Below are 22,078 nucleotides of genomic sequence, written 5' to 3'. Positions count from 1 at the left end.
CAGATAGTGGATCACAGAACTTCTCAGACTCCATAATCACACAAGTCAAACCTTCATGATAAATCTCTTTCTATATATCTCTCTCTATTCTAATGGCGTGGTTTCTCTGGAGAACTCTGATTAATACAGCACACAGATGCTCCTTGGCTTATGATGGGGTCATCAATTGTGGACCGCCTTTTATACCCAAGAAAAATGAAAACGTATGTCCGCACAAAATCTCATACAAGAGTGTCCATAGCAGCTATTAGTCTTAATAGCAAAAAATGCAGCAAAATAACAAAAAAGTGGAGAGTATCCAAATACCTATCAATGGAAGACGGCTAAACAAAATGTAGTCCATTTATGCAGTGGAAACGTCATTCGGTAATAAAAAGGAATGAAACACCAACATATACTATAACATGAATGGATCTTGAAAACATGTTAAGTTAAAGAAGGCAGACACAAAAGACCACATATTGTATCATGCCATTTATATGAAATATTTGCAATAGATGAAATACACAGCAGATTGGCGGTTTCTAGGGATTAGGGAGAGAATGGGTTGGAGGAATGGGGAATGACTGCTAATGGGTTTCAGGGTTTCCTTTTAGGGTGATGAAAATGTCTGGAATTACTATGATGAATGCATCTGTGATATGGCTCTAGTTATGAATATGCTGAATATAAGTTTTATGAATAGACACCAAGTATAAATCTTACGAATATACTCACACCACTGAATTGTACACTTTAAAAGGGTGAGAGCTTTATGGTATTGACTTATATTTCAATAAAAACTTTTTAAAAATTAAACACACACACGCACACACCAATTTCTTTGGAGTCCTGCATTTCTTAGGATTCGGTTCTGGACTTGATCTTCACTTTCTCTGCCTTCTGGCTGCAAGAAATGCAAGCCTCTTTCACCACCAAGGAGGCCGTCTGGCTCTCTCACTTAGCTTTCAATTGCTGATTGATTGCATTTAGCTTTTTATTACTTTTTTCCCCAGAGTCTTGGAGTCACCCAATGCACTGGTCTGTTTATTTACGTACCAGCGCTATGCTGTTTAAATATCAGAGGCTTCATAGCGTGTTTTAATATTGGCTAAGTCTAGGCCCTGCTCAGCACTCTTCTTTTCCTGTGTTTTCCTAGCTATTGTGTGTGTATTTTTCCATAAGAACTTTAGTGTCAACTTATCTGGTTCCATAGAAAAGCATATGTGGGTGTTTTTAGGGTGACAAGTCTATCAATCAACTCAGGGAGAACTGACATCTTTATGCAGTCAAGTCTTTCTACCCAAGGGTGTGGCTAGACCGGGAAGCCCCCAAAAGTTCCAGTGGGGCCAATATGCCAACACCAGGGTGGCCATTGCTAAAGACTGAGGGCCTGGAATGAAATACACCCCTTTTCAGATCAGCGAGGCCTCCTCTCTGCCCTGCCCAGATGACAACCACTCCTTGTATCATGCACCTGAGCTGCCCTGGTTCCCACCATCTCATGATTACCCTAGTTCTGGAGCCATTTTACGGGGAGGCCCAGAGTCTGTGTGGTGAGAATGGAAGGCACCCAACTGCGACCCGCCACCTGGTCTACTCAGGAGCATCACTGGCTTGCGACGCCCAGGCCAGGGCCACTCTGCTGCTGGACACCTTGGCAGAGCAGGTCGCTGCTGCCCACTAGAGCTGGCCCTGAGCTCTTGGATGTGTGTGTGGCAGCAGCCAGGGCCAGTCCAAGAGGCGGAGGTTGGGGTCCTGAGAGTTCTAGCCTTGGATTACTAGGCAGTATCGATGAGGTGAGTCTAAGAAGGTGCCCTTAGTGTTGGTTCAGCACCAAGATGGGGGACAGGGATGGAGGCCGTCACTATGGCACAGGTATTAGAAGCCCTGTCCTCTGTCCCTTCACCGACTCTAATCTCTGTAGGCTGAGCCAAGCAGGGCAGAGAACAGGCTCTAGGTGAATCAGAGGAGCTGCCCTTGGTCGCTCTCCTCTCTCCAAGAATGACAATAACGAGGGAAGGCTCTTTCCATCCCATTCAATCTAGCATTCTTAGCAGGTAAGTTTTAACAGTGGTTTGTTGAGATTCAGGCTGTCTAAGACACTCCCGTGGGGCAGAGAAGGGATGTTCAGTGGCTTCCTTTCTTTGTTTCCTGTTCCTTCCTTTGAGATAGACCCACTCCCTCATTCACCCAACAGACGGCCAGGATGCATCTGCTGGGGACTCCGCCCCTTGGCACTTGGAACCCATTCAATCATACATGTCTCAGACTCCTCTGCAGCCAGAGTTCTGGCTGTAATTTAGATTCTGCTAAGAAAGGGCGGTGGGATCTGTCTTCCCGCAGCTCTGGCAGCTGGCCATCCCTGATGGATGTTTGTGGTTGCAGGAATCTAACCTAGGTTTCGACTCCAGTTTTGTGCATGTGAGGCAGTGATGGCAGGGGCAGTGGTGGCATTAGCAGCAGCAGTGGCGGCTCTCTGACCCCTGATTTGGCTACAGTGGTCTAATCTTGAAACCAATAGTCCGGTGGTGACCTCTGCCTTCTGCTCCTCCAGCCTTTCCAGTGATTTAGATAAAATCCTTTCTGCCTAAGATTCCTGGAGTGTTTTCTGTTTTCTGGGCTGAACCTTGACTAGTGTGGACACTGTTGTTGGACTTGAGGTGAGGAGAGCCTCCTGGATGGACCTGGTGGGCCTTGCTCTGGAGGGCAGAGAGAAAAAGGCTGAGCATGGCTGTTTGGCCACTGGCTCAGGTTTAGGCTCCAGGGATGCAGAATCTCAGCATGTTAGGAGAGAAAACAGGAACGCAATAAAAATTCAAGAAGGTAAACTGAGCCACAGCATCAAGATGTGTAAACTAGGGAGGAGTGCAGCATAACAGGTGAAGAAAAGGAGGCCTCCCATGAAGAGGCATCCAATTAGTTGTCCAATAAGAGGGTCCCAATAGCATGCATGTCCCAACTCCCTCTGTCTGCGTCTGTGGCAGACAAAGTAAGCCAATATGGGCATACTCTCCTGCTAGCAACTGAGCTCAGAGGGCTCCTCAAGAGCCCAGACATACACTGTAAACCTATGAGCACCTTCTCTTTTCTGCATCCAGTGCAGACATTGCTAATCAATCACGGCACTTGTACCACCACTTTTCCTCTGCTGCATCCATGGCAGACATCACTAATTGATTAGATAATTCTTCTCAGCTAATTGGCCATTCTTTAAAACCTTTCAGAAGATAAGGCTCCAGGTAGCCAGTACCAAATGGCTGTGGCAGACAAATGAGATGGAAACTTTCTGCCATCCCTATATAAAGTATTTAGATTTGGGAAGAAGGAGGGGCCAGTGGGAGGAAGGGTTGGATTGTAGCAGGAGGAAGGATGTGAGCTAATTTGCATGGGCAGAGAGGAGTCAGGGAGCAGGGGGCATTCTCAGCTGGGTGGGAAGCAACAGTGGTTGTGGGAAGCAGGATAGAGTCAAGGCAGTGATAGAGAAGCTGCAAATGCAGGCTGGTGTCAAACCATGGAGTCTGGATCCTAGTGTGCAAGTCATGGAAAGCAGGGGAGTGTGTGAGCTGGGAGAGCAGATTCACTAAAACACACACATGCATACATGGGTACACACACACACACACACACACACACACACACAATCTCTCTCGTCTGGCAGGGGACCCTGAATTTCCTTATGCTGAGGGCTGGTGTCCATCTTCTCTTCATCCAGTAGGACCACTGATTTTCTTGACTTCACACAGCAGCCTAGGGAAGTATTATAGGAGATGTTGGTAACCCCATCCTTTCTGCAGAAGCTGAGACCACATAGCCAGATGGGAAAATGGAAGCACAGGGGCACACCTGGGGCCATCACTGGGTCCTGCCCATTTAGGAGGAGTCATGTCCCTCCCCTGGCCATGCTCCCCGCTCACCCGCAAAGGGTACTTCTTTTGACACCACAGATCTCTCACCTTCACTGGCCATGGCTGGATGGGGATGCCATTCCGTCCCACGCAGCACAGGGCAGACATGCAGGCTGCAGCTTCCTTGGCCAGCAGGTCCCAGCGGGCACTGTGGCCCAGGTTGCCTGTCGGGTCAGCCGGATCCAGGATGATAGGCCTGTAATTCCCACCCAGGGTCAGTCTTATTCCTGGCAACATCTCAGTGTCCACCTGTGGCACCGATTGGACTATTTTCCCTTTTCACCTAACACTTTGCAGGGGCTAGGGCCAGGCTCAGAGATTCCTCAGTGCTCCCAGCACACACTACAGGGCAGGTATAGAAAATAAGACATACATGGCCACTTTGCCATTCTGTATTCAGGCAAACATTACTAACCAACCACAGTGCTACCGCTTACCCCTTCCTTATTCAGGGGAGGCATTGTTAATCAATCACAGCACTGGTTCCACAACTTTCCCTTCCTACATCCATGATACAGGTTGAGTATCTCTTATCTAAAATGCTTGGGACCAGAAGTGTTTTGGATTTCGAATTTTTTCAGATTTTGGACTCTTCGCTTACCAGTTAAGAATCCCTAATTTGAAAATCCAAAATGCTCCAATGAGCATTTTCCTTGAGCATTTTTTTTTGGTGGTCAAAAAGCTTCAAATTCTGGGGCATTTTCAGATTTTGAATTTTTGCATTTGGGATGCTCAACCTTTGTTCACCACTAGTTGGTTAGCCCGCTTTTTCCAGCTGCGTCAAATTACAACCTCAGAAGCTTTTTCCACACATCATTCTAAGTAGCCACTACCCACTGACTGGAGATGCATCCTGAGTTTGCAAAAGCATCTCTGTTACCTCTGTACCCATTTCCGAGGTAGGCAAAATCCCAAAGAATGAAACATGCTTATGGCACCTGGGTGGGTTCACAGGTAGGGTGGTCAGATTTAACAAATGCAAATACAAAGCTGGGCACAGTGGCTCATGCCTGTAATCCTGGAACTTTGGGAGGCCAAGGCGGGCAGGTCACTTGAGGCCAGGAGTTTGAGACCAGCCTGGCCAACATAGTGAAACCCCTATCTCTACTAAAATACAAAAATTAGCTGGCCATGGTGGTGTGTGCCTGTGGTCCCAGCTACTCAGAAGGCTAAGGAAGAAGAATTGCTTGAACCCGGGAGGCGGAGGTTGCAGTGAGCCAAGATCACACCATTGCACTCCAGCCTGGGCAACAAAAATAAACAGACAAACAACAACCACCACCAAACCAGGATGCCCAGTAAAATTTGATTTTCAGATAAACAGTGAATAATTTTTAAGCATAATTATGTCTCATATATGGCATTGGGCATACTTACACTAAGAAGTTATTCATTGTTTATCTGAAACTCAAATTTAACTTGAGGTCTTGCATTTTATCTGGCAACCCTCTTCCTGGGTGACCAGCAAATTGACTGCTTGTCCCTCAGGTCCTAAGAATATAACTTCTAGAAAGGAATCAGTTCCAGGAAGAGTGTTTTCCTGTCTCTGCTCTGCAATCTAGAAAATGGGGAGAGTGAGTGATCCCAGGTCTGAAATTCCGGAACATTGCGGGTAGACCCAAACCTGGGCTTCTGAAGCTGCTGTTTCAGGAAGTCTCCAACAGTCTTGTCCTCGGTATTGTAGTTGATGGTCCAGTAGATACAGAGCTGGCGATACTGGGTGACCAGCTCCAGGACCGTGCGGAAGCCCTCAGCCATGTTGAACTGGGGGTCCTTCCCGCCCTGCTCCCAGGCGTACACAGTCAGGAGTTCCAGCCCATGCTTTGGGGGTAGGGAGCCTCTCCCCTTGGAGATCCTGTGACACTGGAGAACGAGGACAAAGATGTGTTGGTTTATATTGGCACTGATGAGGTACAGAAGGGACTATTCTGGACTTGACAAAGCAACCCCAAAACTTTTATTGAGCACTACATGTGCCAGATGCCTTGCTATGCATTATCCCGTCATATCCTGCAACATAGTTTTATCACCCCCATCTTACAGATAAGAAAACTAAGGTCCCACAGCTGAGATATAGCATCCTTTCTGCTCTGCTCCACCAACCCAGGTTCCTGGCCAGGGCTGGGCCCTGCCTCCTCCCAGGAAAGTGCTCCAGAGGCAGAGCCTAGGGCTGCTGGGGAAGGTGGCCCATCCATGTGCCGAACCTGCTGGTACCAGTGCTTCACCAGACGGATCAGGCTCTTCAGCTTCGTAGGGCGAGAGATGATGAAGTCCCGTTGTAGCTCTGTGAAGCAGGTGGAGTACTCGCCTGCATTGCTGTAGCTGTGGATGAGGTTGACGTAGACTTGAGAGCTGGGCCTGGAGCCAGAGACCAGCTGGCCTGGAGGTGGGGAGACGGTTACCATCACTCTGGTTCCCATGGTGTCCCAATGGGGCCAACTTAGAAAGGACTTCTGAGATCTCCTACCTCTTGGGTGTTTTCCTAACGGTGGTCTGGGATCCACTGGGAGGTCACAGGGTGTTTTTAGGTGGAACACAGATGTGGCATGACCCACGTTAAATCGCTAGTGACAGTCTTACTCCCTTTTCTGCTCCCTTTCAAACCATCTGCTTACCTATCTTGGAAAAAGTCTCAGCTGGGAGCTAGTCTGTCTTTAACACCTCTCTAATACTTGCTTATCTTTCTAACTGGGGGAGGGGAGGCCTCAGTCTTACAACCTCCTGCAGGTAACAGAGCTACGTATGGAGTTGACATCACCATTCTGGTTACATTGCACTTAAAGGCATTCCTTAATATCCAAATTCTCGCTCTCTGAACTGAGGAACTGAATAGATTCAGATACATTTCTGGGCTGGGTGCAGTGGCTTACGTCTGTAATCCCAGCACTCTGGAAGGCCACTGCAGGAGGATCATATGAAGCCAGGAGTTTCAGATCAGCCTGGGCAACATAGTGAGATCTCCATCTCTACAAAAAATTCTATAAATTAACCAGGCGTAGTGGTATGCACCTGTAGTCCCAGCTTCTCAGGAGGCTAGGGCGGGAGGATCACTTGAGCCTAGGAGTTCGAAGCTGCATTGAGTCATGATCACCCCACTGCACTCCAGGCTGGGTGATAAAGTAAGACCCTGTCTCTTAAAACAAAATTCTGCATGAATCCCTCCCTTGGCTACCTGCTCCCTCAAACTCAGAAACTAAATCAATTCAGATACAAGGGATTTTCTCACTCTGAAAACTGCTAACCAAACTGAGAGTTGAAGAGATATGAAGAGAGTTGTGTCTATTTTGTTCAAGGCTTTATTTCTGGTCCCTGGAAGAGCACTGGGCACAGAGTAGATGCATGTATTGAATGAACTGAATGAATAGATCTGCAGCAGGTGGAGGAGGTGGATGGCACACAAACCACTCAAAGCTTGGAATGTGCAAGAAACATCAGTGTCCTTACTGTCAGATGTGAGATAAAGACACTGGGGCTCAGGATGGGGAAGTTCCTTGTTCAAGGTCATCCAGCATATTGGTGGAATTGCTGGGACTAGAACCCAGCTTGAGGCCACTGTTAGCCCACAGAGTGCCTGTGCAAATTAGAAAAAGGTGCTCTCTTCTTTAGATACTTTGCAGGAAAGTTGTGATGAACATACACAACTACAGTGCCTGTAATGATGGGAACAGATGTGGCCTGGTTGTGCACTGTGCAACCTCTACAACTGTGCATGGCAGGCCTGCCTCTGTATTTTCCCCTCTCAGGTCTATGCCAGGGCACCTCACCTAGGGCGTCAAAGGCTGGCAGCACGTCAAAGTCCACACTCTGGTCCAGTATCGTCTGGGATGTCAGTGAGAAGCTCAGCACACGAGGATTCTCCCATTTGGAGACTTCAAACTTGACCTCGAACTGCTGCTCCCGTTGACATGCCTCCAGCTGGGCTCGAATCTCGGATATAATCTCGGCCCGCTTGTTCCCCTGCTCAGTGAACTGGCTGAAGCAGCTGAGGAACACCACGAGGTCGGCGTCTGAGCGGCCTCGCAGGGCTGTGCCTTTGGCTGAAGAGCCACCCTGGAGAGGACATGGCAGGTGGCTCAACCCTTGAAGCATGGCTTGGCATCCTTTTGCCTGTGGGTTCTGGACTATGAGTTAGAAAACCTACTGTGTGACTTTTGACAAGTCACCTAACCTCTCTGTTACATCTTTAATCTGGTATGACTGTAAGAAAAAGAAGCGTGCAGGAGGTAAGTTTAAACCCTTCAACAAATGCAAAATTTCTCACTCCATCATGTTTTGTGACTGGAGAGGATTTGAGAAGTGTTTTGTTTGTTGGTTGTTTTTTTGGGCCGGAAGCTCCCAAGGCTATCTGCACCTGGAAGGCTTTTACAAATGACCAACGGCTGGCTCTCACCCCACAGGACTGTGATTTAAGTTTTCCTGGGTTGGGGCTTGGGCATCAGCATATTTTTTAAAAACTGTGATTCTAAGGTCAAGCCAGGGAAGCCAGGGTTGAGAACCAGTGAGCCAAGCCACTCTCCTCAAGTGTTAGAAATCAGGAAGGTGAGGATCAGAGAAGGGAAGGTACATGCCTATGGTCACACAGCAAACCAGCATCCCTGGCACTGTTCACTGGTTGACTTTATGCTAACACTCTTTCTGAGCCGATCTGGGTCTCACTTGTCTCTCCAACTGTGGACTAAGGCTGTATCCAGTGCCGTGGACAGTGTGACCTTTTGTACACCCCCAGTGTCCTTTCCACCTGGGATCAGCATCCTGGTGTTCTACGGAGGGACCACCCCTACCCCACACTCAGCCCATGAGGTCTAGGCGGGGGCCACTTCACCGTGTGACCCGGTCTTGGCCATCCAGAGCATCATGTCTCCCTAGCCCCAGTAATTAGTTTGGGGGTTGATAGGTTACCCAAGGCAGGCCAATGAGACTCAATTCCAAGACTTTTATTTGAATTTTAAGAAAAAACAAATTCCCCTTTCTGGAAGCTTAGAGCTGCCAAAGGCCACCATATGTTAAGGGCCTATCCACGACATTAAAAAGCAAAACCAAGAACCGGAGAGAAAAACTGAGTCCTGAGGATGCTGCCTGGTCTCCCGTATCTGGCTATGCCTGTAAGCAGCCCTACCCCCAGACTTTCCAGTTACATCAGTCAGTACATTCCTTTGCTGCCTCTTTCGAGTTGGGTGTCACTAGCAACCAAAAAGGACTTGTTGGACATATCTGGGCCCTCTCTCTGCCATCCCCCCATGATCACTTTCTGGCTCTTTCTCTATGCCTGGCTTTTTGCTGGTTGCTACGAGGGCGGAAGTGGGTCAGGCCTGGCCCTGGGCTGGGAGAGATCACCAGCTTGCAGGACATTGCTTGCCTACAGCTCTCTGAGGACTCACCTTGACCACCTTGATCACTTTGATGGGAGAATTCCGGAAGCAGTTTTCCTTCAGAAATGAACAGATGGTATCAACAGCCTTGTTCACCTGGGCCAGGAACTGGCGGTTGGGCTGGAGAAATTCACTGATGAATTTGTCGAGGTCTCCAGCTGGGGTTTGGTAAAGGAGGGCTGGCTGCAGAGAGAATCCAGGCAGGGCCAGCTTGAGACGGGACTCCCAGTGCTCACCCAAGCCCTGCCCCTTGATGTCCTCTGAGGACAAGACTCCCACTGTCTCCCATGTCCCTCTTTCCTTCTCAGCTGGTGGGTAGGTTCTGAGGTAGCATCAGAAGGACCTGAGATTGAATTTTGGTTCTAGCATCAATAGACGGTCTCAGTTTCCCCATGTTTAAATGAGTGCAATAATGAAGCCCGAGTCTCAATGGATTGTCTTGAGTATCAAACGCTGGTTATGAGACCCTGCTGCAAAATAGTCAAAGTGATAAAATCATGTCCTTTTGGGAGCTGCAAGTGGCTTATGTCTCAGTTTTCCTAGAGGCAGGGCCCATGGTGGGAATTCTTGTGGATATGATTAATTGGGGCAGTGCTTGGAGGAGAAGTGGAACAAGGGCAGCAGCAGAGGGCGGAGAAGTGTCTCAGCAAAGTTGGGTGCTCAGCCAGAGACAAGTGTTTGCCTGATCCCACAGGGAGCGCTGGACTGTGAATTGTATCAGAGTCGGTTCCGCCTGGAGACAAAGTTGGGTCTTTTGTAAGCCCGTGTCACTCAGGCACTGGCTGGGACGTAGCAATCTGTGCATTTCACGGAAGGCAAGTCTCCAGAGAAGGGGTGGTTATGAGTTGTCAGGAACCAACACTCCTAGCAGCGGGGGATGGGTGCACCGGCAGGTTAAGGGAACCTGACTAGAAGGCAGGGGCAGGGCCCCCTGCCCCCCAGGACCCTCTGTCTTACCATCACATCCCAGGGCGGCATAGATGTCCCATCTCTACTCAGAAAGCAGGCCTGCATCCCCAGCACTGCTGCTTCCTGGGCCAACAGCTCCCAGCTACCCTGGCCCACGTTCCAGGTGGGATCAGCGGGATCCAGGACCAGAGGTCTGGGGGCACAGCAAGAGGGTGGGTGGGGAAGGTGGGAGTCAGTGAAAGAGGAGGTGGGGGGAAGGGCTGAAAAGGGGTGTGAGGGCTGGAAAGAGTGTCAGGACCTCAGGGTTGGCTCAGTCTTGCCCAAATGCAGAAGCAGTCTCAATTGGCTGCCTTGGTTGGAAAGCTATTGGGTGGCCCCTTCAACTGAGAAATACTATTTTATCATGCTAATAAAACTGGCCCTGGTTTCTTTTGGGACTCCTTATGTTCACATTTCCTCAGCAAAGAGTCCAGTGGGAAGCAGAGTGAGGAGTGGGATTCCCACCCCAAACCCTACCTTGGACCCCTCCTGGATGACTGACTCCAGGGTGACGGTGGGGAGGAGAAGCATAATTAAGCCAGGCAAAGGGAAGCGGGTCTTCACCTGGGTTTTCGAAGCTGGCCAAGAAGGTGCATTCTCATGGCTGGGTCCTCAGTGCTATAGTTGACCGTCCAGTAGACACAGAGCTGCTGATGCTGCTGCACGAGCCCCAGCACTGTCCGGAAGCCTTGGGCCATGTCGAAACAGTCCTTCCCGCAGCCCTGCTCCCAGGCAAAGATGGTGAGGAGCTCCAGGGCATAGGCTGGGGGCAGAGAGGCAGGGGCTGGTCGTTTTCTTTTGTTCTGAGCCGCAACCTGTGTCACCCAAGGCCAAGATGAGTGATTAGTGGATGTGAGCTGAGTGTGGCCATAAGCACTTGGGGCAGGAAGGGAATATAGAAAACAGAAGTGCAGAAAGAATAGGAACTTGCTGATGCTTCTCATTTTACAGGTGGGTAAACTGAGGTTCAGAGGAGGGTAGTGACTTGTCTAAGGTCATACAGTGAGACTGAGAGCTCAGATGTGGCTTTTGCCCAGTGTCTCCCCTCAAGGAATTTGGCAATTTGAAATATCTTGAGTGTGTAACTCTAATTGAAGATGGAAGCATTGACGAATCCATCCATCATCAGCCTTTAGGAATATTTTAACATTAATCACATAACATAGGGTGGTTGTACAGGAATAGAGGCTGTAATGTATCCATCTTGGTATCCCAGTGTCCATCACAAGAGTTAGTAATAGCAGGTGCTCGATAGATGTTTGTTGAATATAGGGATGCATGAATGCAAGTCAGAATTTAGAGAAGTATTTAGTAAGGGAACTCCGAAGGATGCTCAGAATTTAGTGCAACTCAAAAGAGGCAGCAAGGCTGGGGCGCGGTGGCTCACACCTGTAATTCCAGCACTTTGGGAGGCCAAGGTGGGTGGATTACTTGAGCTCAGAAGTTAGAGACTAACTTGGGCAACATGGTAAGACTCCTGTCTCTACAAAAAGTACAAAAGTCAGCCAGGTGTCGTAGTGCATGTCTGTAGTCTTAGCTACTTGGGGGGCTGAGGCAGGAGGATTGCTTGAGCCCAGAAGGTCGAGGCTGCAGTGAGCTGTAATAGTGCCACTGCACTCCAGTGTGGGTGACAAAGTGAGACCCTTTCTCAAAAAAAAAAAAAAAAAAAAGAAAAGAAGAAAAAAAAGGCTGTGAAAGATTGTATTGGCTGATGTAACCCAAAAGCCCTGGAGTAGACTGCTTTCAGGCACAGGTTGATCCAGGAGCCCATAAGGAGTCATCAGCTTTTCTGTTCAGATCTTTTCTGTTCAAGTGCTCTGGTTTTTCTGTCTTGGACAGGTCCTTACCATATGGTGGTCACTGCCAGCTCTAGGCTTCCAGACAGCGGAGTTTTCTTTTCCAAAAATAGAGATGTGGTGGGGGTAACATAAGCAAAAGTTTGGAGGTGGGAGAAAATCAGAGAAAACATTTGCAGTGTCAAAAGAGAGAAGTGGATGGGCTAAAGAGGGACAGTGAACCCCAGGTACAAGAAATGAGGACTTCAGAGTTGATGGAGAAAAGATTTTTTCTAACAGTGACTTCCAGATCTGGGCAGGAAATGGAGGATGGAGGAGGCCGGTCCTTTTGCTTTGGATGACCAATAAGAAGCCAAGGAGGCTGGGCGCGGTGGCTCAAGCCTGTAATCCCAGCACTTTGGGAGGCCGAGACGGGCGGATCACGAGGTCAGGAGATCGAGACCATCCTGGCTAACACGGTGAAACCCCGTCTCTACTAAAAAATACAAAAAAACTAGCCGGGCGAGGTGGCGGGCGCCTGCAGTTCCAGCTACTCAGGAGGCTGAGGCAGGAGAATGGCATAAACCCGGGAGGCGGAGCTTGCAGTGAGCCGAGATCCAGCCGACAGAGCGAGACTCCGTCTCAAAAAAAAAAAAAAAGAAGCCAAGGAGGGGAGACGTGGGTGTAGGGGAGGAACTGATTGGCTGGGGTGGTTGCCATGACAGTGGCGGCTTCCTGGGAGGAGCCAGGGGCAACTCACCTGGCGGTACCAGTGCTTCACCAGCAGAATCAGGTTCTTCAACTTGGCGGGGCGAATGTTCACGAAGTTCCTCCGCAGCTCTGCGAAGCAGGCCTTATGTTCGCCCTCCTGGCAGCCACTGCTGAGGAGCCTCGAGTAGACCTGGGGATTTGGTTTGGTGCCAGAACTGAGCTGCCCTGTAGAAGTTTGAAACACCCTGAGTGTGCAACTCCAATCGCAGACAGCAGCATTTACCAACCCATCCATTCACCAGCCTTTATGAATATTCTAACATTAATCACCTAACATTGCAATCAGTAATACACTATAATATTGCATAACAATCAGAGCTATCATTTTTTTCAGTATCAATTCTGTACTGGATACTTTTTAATAATTTTTGCTAATCTATCCAGTAACTGCACGGTGGATAATCTTCTATTTATTTATTTTTTTAAAAATTTTCCCTGAAAGCTGAAAGACGGATAATCTTGACCCAGAAAAGCTGTGTCACATAGTGGTTAAAGGAGTGAGCTCTGGAGACAGATAAGCCTGGGTTCAAATCCAAGCTTTGTGATTTTTACCTCTTCGGGTATAGTTTCCTCATCTGTAAAAGGGGGATCATAAATAGCACCTGTCCTTCTAAGGTTATTGTAAGAATCAATTGAAATCTACATGTGAAGTGCTTAGAACAGTGTAGAATCATGTGCTCAATAAGCAGTAATTATTGCTATTATTAATGTTATCTTCCAGAAGAAGAAAAACAAGACAAAGAGAGGAAGCTACAATTGAGTCTCATCCCTCACTTTTGTAAGGCTGGCCTCTAAAATAAATGCCTTCTTCATGAAAAGTGACTGCAAAAGGTTATCCACTGGCAGAGAGGGGCTTTAAGGAAGCTTGCTGCTAGGGCTCTGGGCGGGGGGTGGGGGGAAGAAAATCCCCTGTGAGAAACTGGGACCCCCATCCTGTGCTAGATGTGGATGTGAAGTCCAAATGTATAGTATCTGCATGGCGAGGGAAAAAAAAAAGAGAGAGAAAGAGATGAAAAGCCATGGAGGATGAGATAAGAAACTATCTAACAGGAGTTCTAGAAGTAGAGAATAGAGAAAATAGGGGAGAGGCAGTATTCGAAGAGCTATTGGAAGACATCTCCCTAAAACTAAAGGAAGAATTGAGCTCTCAGATTCAGGAGGGACAGCACGTTTCAAAGAGGACACATTAAAAAGAAATCCATACACAGATACATCAAAGAGAAGCTGAAGAATACTATGAACCAAGAGAAAGTCTTAAAAGCCAACAAAAGGGAAATCAAAACAAAATGAACAAACAAAAAACCACGCACACAAACAAAAAAACAGATTGTTAACAACAAAAAATCAACAACTGACAGAGACTTCTCATCAGCAACAACAGGTAAGAAGACAGCAGAACTAAGGAAAACAAGTGTCAAGCATCCCATTCAAGCACGGAGGTGAAACAGAAAGGGCTTTAGACAAAGTCTGAGAAAAATTTGTCACTCATAAACCCTTTCTGAAAAAGTACTAAAAGATGTATTTCTGTAAGAAGGAAAATGAATCCAGAAGGAAGAACTGGAAATCAAGTAGCAATGGTGAAAAAATTTGTTAATTATATTAATAGGTTTTAATTTGCACAGACTGTGAAAACAAAAACAAAAGAAACAGTTTCCCCTATTATTAGTGACTGGTAGTTTAGTTCCAAGATACTATTAAACCCATGTAAATTATTATATCATTGTTGCTTGTTTCATTTTTGTCTTTTAGCTTTGTGCTACCTATAAAGGGTACAATTTAATAACACATACTAGGAAATAAAGAGTGGAGAGGGTACATCAGGAAAATGCCGACAAAAGAGGACTGCGGCTCTGTTAATATCAGACAAAAGGCTTTAAGACAAAGATAACGTTTAGAAGTAATGAAGATTATTACTTAATGATAAAAAGTACAATCCAATAAAGTGTAATAATTATGTGCGTATATGTTCTCAATAACATAGCCTCAAAATATTAGAAGCAAAACTTATTGCAAGGAACAATGGATAAGTCTCCATTCTGAGTAGGAGATTTTAAGATATCTCGCTCAGAAATTGAGAGACTAAACAAAAAATTATCTGAGCAAAAGGTCATAAGCTAGATCTACAGAACCTATATAGAAGTCTGCATTCAGCAATGAAAGCATGCGATCTTTTTTTTTTTTTTTTTTTTGAGATGGAGTCTCACTCTGTCTCTCAGGCTGGAGTGCAGTGGTGCAATCTCAGCTCACTGCAACCTCCACCTCCCAGGTTCAACTAATTTTCCTCCCTCAGTCTCCCAAGTAGCTGGGATTACAGGTGCATGCTACCACACCAAGTTTTTTTTGTATTTTTAGTGGAGACAGGGTTTCACTATGGCCAGGCTGGTCTCAAACTCCTGAACTCAAGTGACCCACCCGCCTTGGCCTCCCAAATTGCTGGGATTACAGGTGTGATCCACCACGTCTGGCTGGAAAGCATGCATTCTTTTCAACCATGGGCAACCTAAGAAATGCCAACAAATTCCAAATAATTGATATCACATAAAGTATGTTTTCTGACTACAGTTTTAAAAAAGATAATAAGTAAATGTCAAAAGCAAACAAAACCCCAAAACATTCATTTGGAAAGCTACTTCCAAATATTCATGGAAGAAACAACAAACAATGATGTCATAATTAAAAGTACAAAATATTTAGACCGGAATGAGGATAAAAATTATACATGTCAAACAAAAGATTTACCCTGTAGCTAAAGTGGTACTGAAAGGGAAATCGGTAGCTTTAATTGCGTTGACTAAAACTGACAATTACTAAGCTAAGATTCACCTCCAAAAGTTAAAAAAAAAAAAGAACCATAAAGTAAACCCTTTAAAATAAGGAAGAAAATTGTAACATGAGAAATTTCTTTAAAAAAAATACCAAGCAGATATGCCTACTGTTAGCATTTTTTAAATCTGAATTGGGGTACATGGGTGTGTGATGTCTGTCGTTTTCTGTATGCTTGAAACGTTTCATAATTAAAATCTTTGTGAAGTTAAAGCACTAAATAGTTGTAAGATTTGATGGTGATGATTACTTTCAATATCTCAAAGTCATTTTCAGTGCTTGGTCAAGTAGGAGAATTATGATCACAAAGAGGAGGCAGGCACCCCAGTTAGACGGGGACCTGAGGTCCCTATCGTTCTCCAAGGGACACGCTGGACGCCCTCACCCAGAGCATCAAAGGCAGGCAGCAGGCTAACATCTGTCCATCTCTTCGGGGCCGTCGACACCAGCTGGAACTGCAGAGCCTCAGGCACATTCTGCTCAGGAAACTGAAGGCTCAGGCCAGGGACCTGGCCCTGCCACGAGGATTCTAGCTGCGCTCGCATCTCATCGAGGATCTCTGCACGGCGGGGCCCCTGGTCCTTGTAGTCCGTGAAGCAGTTGAGGAAGATGACGAGTTCAACATCACAGCCATCCCTTAGGTCTGTGCCCCGGCCAAATGATCCCCCCTGGGGAGGGAAGTACAGCTCAGACCAGGGAACTTCTAGGAGCCTAGGAGTCAGACTACGATCCCATCACCTGCGCCCCATCTACAGCCTGGAACCTGCCCTCTTGCTGATGTCAGGTCTGGGCACTATGACAGAGGCCGACTGCATGGGTCCTGTGAGCTCTTAGAATTGTGACAGAGAGTCAAGTTGTAACTGCCTGCACCTGCCCTCTGATCCATGAAGCCTGAGCTAAGTCAGGCCAATCTGCAGCAACAGATAATGGAGGTGGGGCTGAGTAGGGGCAGCGACCAAACATTTTAGCCTACTCTCTGCAGTGCCTACTGACTGCACATCTGGGCCAGCAGTTGCAAATTGAGGTCCCAAGGCGAAATAGGGCCTGCAGTTGTGCTCTGTTGCCCTGTTTCCATCAATTCCCTCCCTCCCTCCCTCTCTTCTTCTTTCCTTCCTCCAACAAACATTTAGTGAGCACTTACATGTAATGTGATACCACACGGAATATCACACATATCCCAGTACATGTCAGTGCTCACTAAATGTTTGTTGCAGGAAGGAAAGAAGAGGAGAGGATACAAAATTTCTGTTCTCCTGGAACTTACATGTTGGCTGGGGGAGAAAAGGAAAAATGCTAAGCACTGAAAGGGGGCTGGTAGTGCAAGACTGCAATTTTATTTTTATTTATTTATTTTTATTTTTAAGATGGAGTTTCACTCTTGTCACCTAGGCTGGAGTGCAGTGACACGGTCTCAGCTCACTGCAACCTCTGCCTCCCAGGTTCAAGCGATTTTCCTGCCTCAGCCTCCCGAGTAGCTGGGATTACAGGGGCCCGTCACCATGCCCGGCTAATTTTTGTATTTTTAGTAGAGACAGGGTTTCACCATGTTGGCCAGGGTGGTCTCGAACTCCTGACCTCAGGTGATCCACCCACCTTGACCTCACAAAATGCTAGGATTACAGGCGTGACCCACCGTGCCCGGGCAAGACTGCAATTTTAAATTGCGTGGTCAGGCCTCAGTGGAAGAGGACGTCGGATCAAGAACCTTGAAGAGGAGAAAGAGAGAGAGAGAGAGACAAATGGATGGGGAAGAGAAAGCCACTACAGAGGCCTTGAATGGGCCTGTGAACCTGGTAAGCTCAGAGCAGCCAGGAGGCCAGTGTGGAGTAAGTCAAGGCCAGAGGGAGACCAGGGCCCACCCTACAGGACTTGAGGCCTCTGCACACTGTGAAACCATGGAGAATTTTGAGCTGAGGAGGCAAGTGATCTGATTCTTGTAACAGTGTTTTAAAAATTGTATCATTAAAAAATGAAAATCTAAGCTGGCACTTACATATATTTTATTTAAGCCAGCAAATCATCCTTCCCGGGCCATGCAGTTCCCCAGCCCAACCTCAGCTCCATTGCTGTAACTCCTTCCCTTTCCCACGCTGACCCCTCGAGAGGGTCCCCCCGTGTCTCCACTGGCCCAACTCACTTTGCTGACTCTTGAGACCTTGTGAACACAGTTCTCACGGAGGCGGCGCAAGATGATATCGATGGCCTTTTTCACCTGCTCCTGGAGCTGGGGACTCGGCTTTAGGTGGTCCTGGATGAAGCGGTCCAGCTCCTTGGTGGGGATCTGAGACAGGTCCAAGGCCATTCCCGGCACAGAGGGGGCGATGCTGGCTGCCCCAGCGGGGCCGGGAGCTGGGCATGAAGGTGCTTTGCTCCCTGCTCTTGGGGACACAGCATCGAGGCTCTTGCTGTTTTCAGGGGTCTTCTGGTTAGGGTTTAGCTGGATGGGGTGGCCCAAACCTGAGCATCTGGCACGTGGAAGGCTCTGGAAGGTCGTTGAAGGAGCTGCCTCAGCCAGGTGCAGAGGTTCCTGCATCAACCCAGTGCCTTCTGTCCCCAGCTCCCGCCCTTTGTACAGTCAGGGTGACTGAGGCTTAGAGAGGGGAAGTGGGAGGGCCACAGCTAACCCACCTGGCATCTTTGGGCAGAGTTGAAAAAGGTGCCTTTCTGAAGGGATAAACTGCAAAATGGGTGCCCTTGTTATGGGCAGAAAGGCCTGGTAAGCAGACCATAGGTGCAGAAAAACAAAGGGCTCCTTCCCCCGGCAGTTTCAGCTTGAGCTTGGTGATAAGACCGTTTTACATGCCTGCTGCCCTGTGAATTTTTATTTATTTATTTATTTATTTGTTTATTTTTTGAGACGGAGTCTTACTCTGTCGCGTAGCCTGGAGTGCAAAGGAGTGATCACGGCTTATTGCAACCTCTGCCTCCCTGGTTCAAGCAATTCTCCTGCCTCAGCCCCTCGAGTAGCTGGGATTACGAGCACCCACCACCACGCCTGGCTAATTTTTGTATTTTTAGTAGAGACGAGGTTTCACCATGTTGTCCAGGCTGGTCTCGAACTCCTGACCTCAGGTAATCTGCCCGCCTCAGCCTCCCAATGTGTTGAGATTACAGGCGTGAGCCACTGCGCCCAGCCACCCCTGCTTTTAAAAGCCTGTTCCACACCATATGGCACATAGTAGATGCTCAGGAAACATTGGACACATAAAGTGCAAAACCCAAGGGTCCTGGGACCCCCTCACTTACCGGCCCCTGCCAAGGCTGCACTGGATCCCCCATCCCGTTCAGAAAGCATGGGTGGTCACAGCAGGATGCTGCCTCCTGGGCTAGCAAATCCCAGTGCCAGGCTGCCCCATTTCCCAGGTCCCATGTGGGGTCGGCTGGGTCCAGGATCACAGGCCTGCAATTTCAGAGAGACAAGAAAGTTCTGGTTAGCAAGAGGGCTCTAGAGTGAAATGGACCTGGTTCCAATCGCATCTCTGCTACTTTCCAGCTGTGTGACCTGGGACAAATGATTTACCTTCTCTGAACCTCAATTTCCTCGTCTGCAAAATGAGGATAACAACATTGCCTGCTTATCATTGTCAACCCTGGCTGCACGTTGGAATCACAAGACACCAGGATCCACTCTCAAGGGCTCTTGAGTTACATCCTGCAATTCAGCAATTTCATTCCTAGGTATATTTCCAACAGATATGCATATGCACCAAAAAAACATGTCCAGAAATGTTTATAATGGCCCTATTTGTAATAACTCCAAGTTGAAAGAACTCAAATGCCCATCATCAGTAGAATGGACAACGTATTTTGATAAATTCACACAATGGAACACTATACAGCAACAAAAAAGAATGATCCACAACTGTATAGCTGAATCTCAAAGACTTAATCTTGAGAACAGAACAAGAAGCCAGACACAAAAGTACATGTGGCATGATTCCATTTAAATAAGATTTAAGAAAAGGCACAACTGTAATCTTAAAAGTGTAAGTGGGGTTATTTTGGAAGGTTACTGACTGAGAGGGGACCAGCGAGGTGCTGGAAATATTCTACCATGATCTGGGTGATGGTTTCAAAGTATGCAGTCTTCACACATTCATCAGAACATGCACTTTCTGCTATACATCAGCAAAACATTCACATATAAAACATGTGGGGTCAGGCACTGGTATATTTTTTAAAACTCCCCCAGGTAATTCTAATGTGCATCTGGGCTGAATCCAGTGAATTAAAACATGTACATGCAGCATTTTGCTTTGGCCTACACCCAAGCACTCAGTAGATGTGACCAATTTTATCCTTGTTAATTATCTCCCCCCGGCCCCAGGACAGGAGAACAGGTATTATTAGGAGGTACCTGGGTCTCTCAAGCTGCCGCTGCAAGAGCTGCCCAACTGCAGGGTCCTCGAAGCCATAGTTGACAGTCCAGAAAACACACAGGTGCTGATGCTGTTGGATCAGGTCCAGGACAGTCCGGAGGCCTTCGGCCAGGCTGAAAGCATCCTTCTTACAGCCTTGCTCCCAGGCGAAGATGGTCAGCAATTCCAGAGCATAGACCGGGGGCAGCGTCTCCTCCCACAACCCCTGTTGGCACACCTGTGAGAGGGCATGGCAGGGGACTCAGAAGGATGAAGGAGAGGAAAGAGAGCCAGCTCTCTGCAGAACCAGACTGGGGACCTTCCAGGCTGAGCCTGAGACAAGATGCTGTGTTCCAAGCCTGTTCCAAGAACAAGTGGCATTTCTCACCAGCCCTCACTGGTAGCTTCAGCAAAGTGGTTGGCTCGTATGACGGGGGAGTGGTGGGAGGGAGGGGTGTAAGTTTCAAGTCCCAAGGAGGCAGGGAGCAGTCAGAGAGAAGCCAAGGGTAGTCTCAAATTGCTACCTATCCTCAAATAAAGGTGAAGCAGATCTGGGGTCCCAGTTCCGTGGATGGTTGGAGAAGGGTACCAAGTTGTCGCCCTTTCACCCCTGGAGTGGGGTGGGGCAGCGGGCCAGGACTCTGTCCTTCCCTCCTCACTCCAGCTGTCTATCCCCCATCCCCAAATGCATGATTTCTATTTGTGAACCATACACTTGGGATCTCCATGTACCAGGGAGGAATTACTCCATGCCAAGGCAAGAATCCCAGGCCTCTGAGTAACTCCAGAGGGGATGCTTCAGCTTGCCAGAAGGTGACCCACCTGACTAGAAGCACCCAGCATCTCCACATTCCCTCCACTCACACCCTCTCTTTGGGGGGATAAACACACCTGGGTGCACATGTGTACCCACCACCCAGATCAAGATAGAATTTCTAATGCCCAACCAAGCTGGCTCCACAGTTGTATTAATTAATTACTTAATTTATAGACAGAGTATTGCTCTGTTGCCCAGGCTGAAGTGCAGTGGCTCAATCATAGGTCACTGCAGCCTTGAACTCCTGGGCTCAAGTGATCTTCCCACCTCAGCCTCCTGCATAGAGAGGACCACAGGCATGAGCCACCATATCCAGCAGTTTGCCCTTTTAAGAAGTACCAGGCTATTAGCATTTTCTGCCCCTGGAGAATCCTATGTGGAAAGAACCTGAGTAAGATTTACCAACGCATATATTTATTTATGTGCAAGTGGAGGAAACAGAGGCCCAGAGAAGGCTAGGAACTTGTCCAGGATCACACAGCAAGAAGATGGCTGAGCCAGAATTGGAATCCAGAATCTCCTAGATAGACTGATTATGATGACCGGTCCATCAGAATGACCAAGCCATGTGCTGCAAGATTTTGGGGGAGCCTGTTCCCCCATCTCCAGGCATAGACTTGGCACACTTTCCCCAATGCATAAGAGTCTGGCAACAAACATGAACAGAGCAAGGGAGCATCCCTGAGGCTGGGGAGGGAGGTGTACTACCTCCACATTTCCTCATACCGTACCAGACAGGCCAAAGTCCTGAATATGAACAGAAATACAATGGGAAACAATACGATGGCAGGAAATATGAAAGAGTCATTTTACAAAGTCAGGATAGGGAAATACCTCTTTTTTTTTTTTTTTCTTGAGATGGAGTCTGGGTCTGTCACCCAGACCGGAGTGCAGTGGTGCAATCTCGGCTTACTGCAACCTCTGCCTCCTGGGTTCTAGTGATTCTCCTGCCGCAGCCTTCCAAGTAACTGGAATTACAGGTGTGTGCCACTACGCCTGGCTACATTTTGTATTTTTAGTAGAGACAGGGTTTCACCATGTTGGCCAGGCTGGTCTTGAACTCCTGACCTCAAGTAATCCACCTGCCTCGGCCACTCAAAGTGCTGGGATTCCAGCTGTGAGCCACTGCACCTGGCAGGATAGAGGAAGACTTCTTAAGATACACTAAGAGGCCGGGCACGGTGGCTCAAGCCTGTAATCCCAGCACTTTGGGAGGCCGAGATGGGCGGACCACGAGGTCAGGAGATCGAGACCATCCTGGCTAACACGGTGAAACCCCATCTCTACTAAAAAATACAAAAAACTAGCCAGGCGAGGTGGCGGGCGCCTA

At 47.9% G+C, this 22,078-nt stretch overlaps 1 protein-coding gene across 1 annotated transcript in view; it reads right to left on the bottom strand.

The window, feature by feature from the left end:
- Positions 1-459: 459 nt before the first annotated feature.
- OAS3 (2'-5'-oligoadenylate synthetase 3, 100kDa) overlaps positions 460-22,078 on the bottom strand; it is a 31,364-nt gene continuing 9,745 nt past the window's right edge. Inside the window, exons 4-16 of the mRNA XM_011997911.1 lie at positions 19,931-20,169; positions 18,820-18,973; positions 17,711-18,055; positions 15,959-16,241; positions 12,740-12,915; positions 10,769-11,019; positions 10,214-10,358; positions 9,266-9,439; positions 7,652-7,937; positions 6,092-6,267; positions 5,512-5,750; positions 3,936-4,083; positions 460-3,729 (exon numbers count right to left, since the gene is read on the bottom strand). Coding sequence (XP_011853301.1) covers positions 3,718-3,729; positions 3,936-4,083; positions 5,512-5,750; positions 6,092-6,267; positions 7,652-7,937; positions 9,266-9,439; positions 10,214-10,358; positions 10,769-11,019; positions 12,740-12,915; positions 15,959-16,241; positions 17,711-18,055; positions 18,820-18,973; positions 19,931-20,169 — 2,628 coding nt within the window. The 3' untranslated portion in view covers positions 460-3,717. The remainder of the gene's footprint in view (positions 3,730-3,935; positions 4,084-5,511; positions 5,751-6,091; positions 6,268-7,651; positions 7,938-9,265; positions 9,440-10,213; positions 10,359-10,768; positions 11,020-12,739; positions 12,916-15,958; positions 16,242-17,710; positions 18,056-18,819; positions 18,974-19,930; positions 20,170-22,078) is intronic.

The sequence above is a fragment of the Mandrillus leucophaeus genome, unplaced genomic scaffold (assembly GCF_000951045.1).
Source record: "Mandrillus leucophaeus isolate KB7577 unplaced genomic scaffold, Mleu.le_1.0 Scaffold55, whole genome shotgun sequence".
NCBI lineage: Eukaryota > Metazoa > Chordata > Mammalia > Primates > Cercopithecidae > Mandrillus > Mandrillus leucophaeus.
Note: the sequence above shows the minus strand (reverse complement) of the source record. Positions and strands in the feature narration are given on the sequence as shown.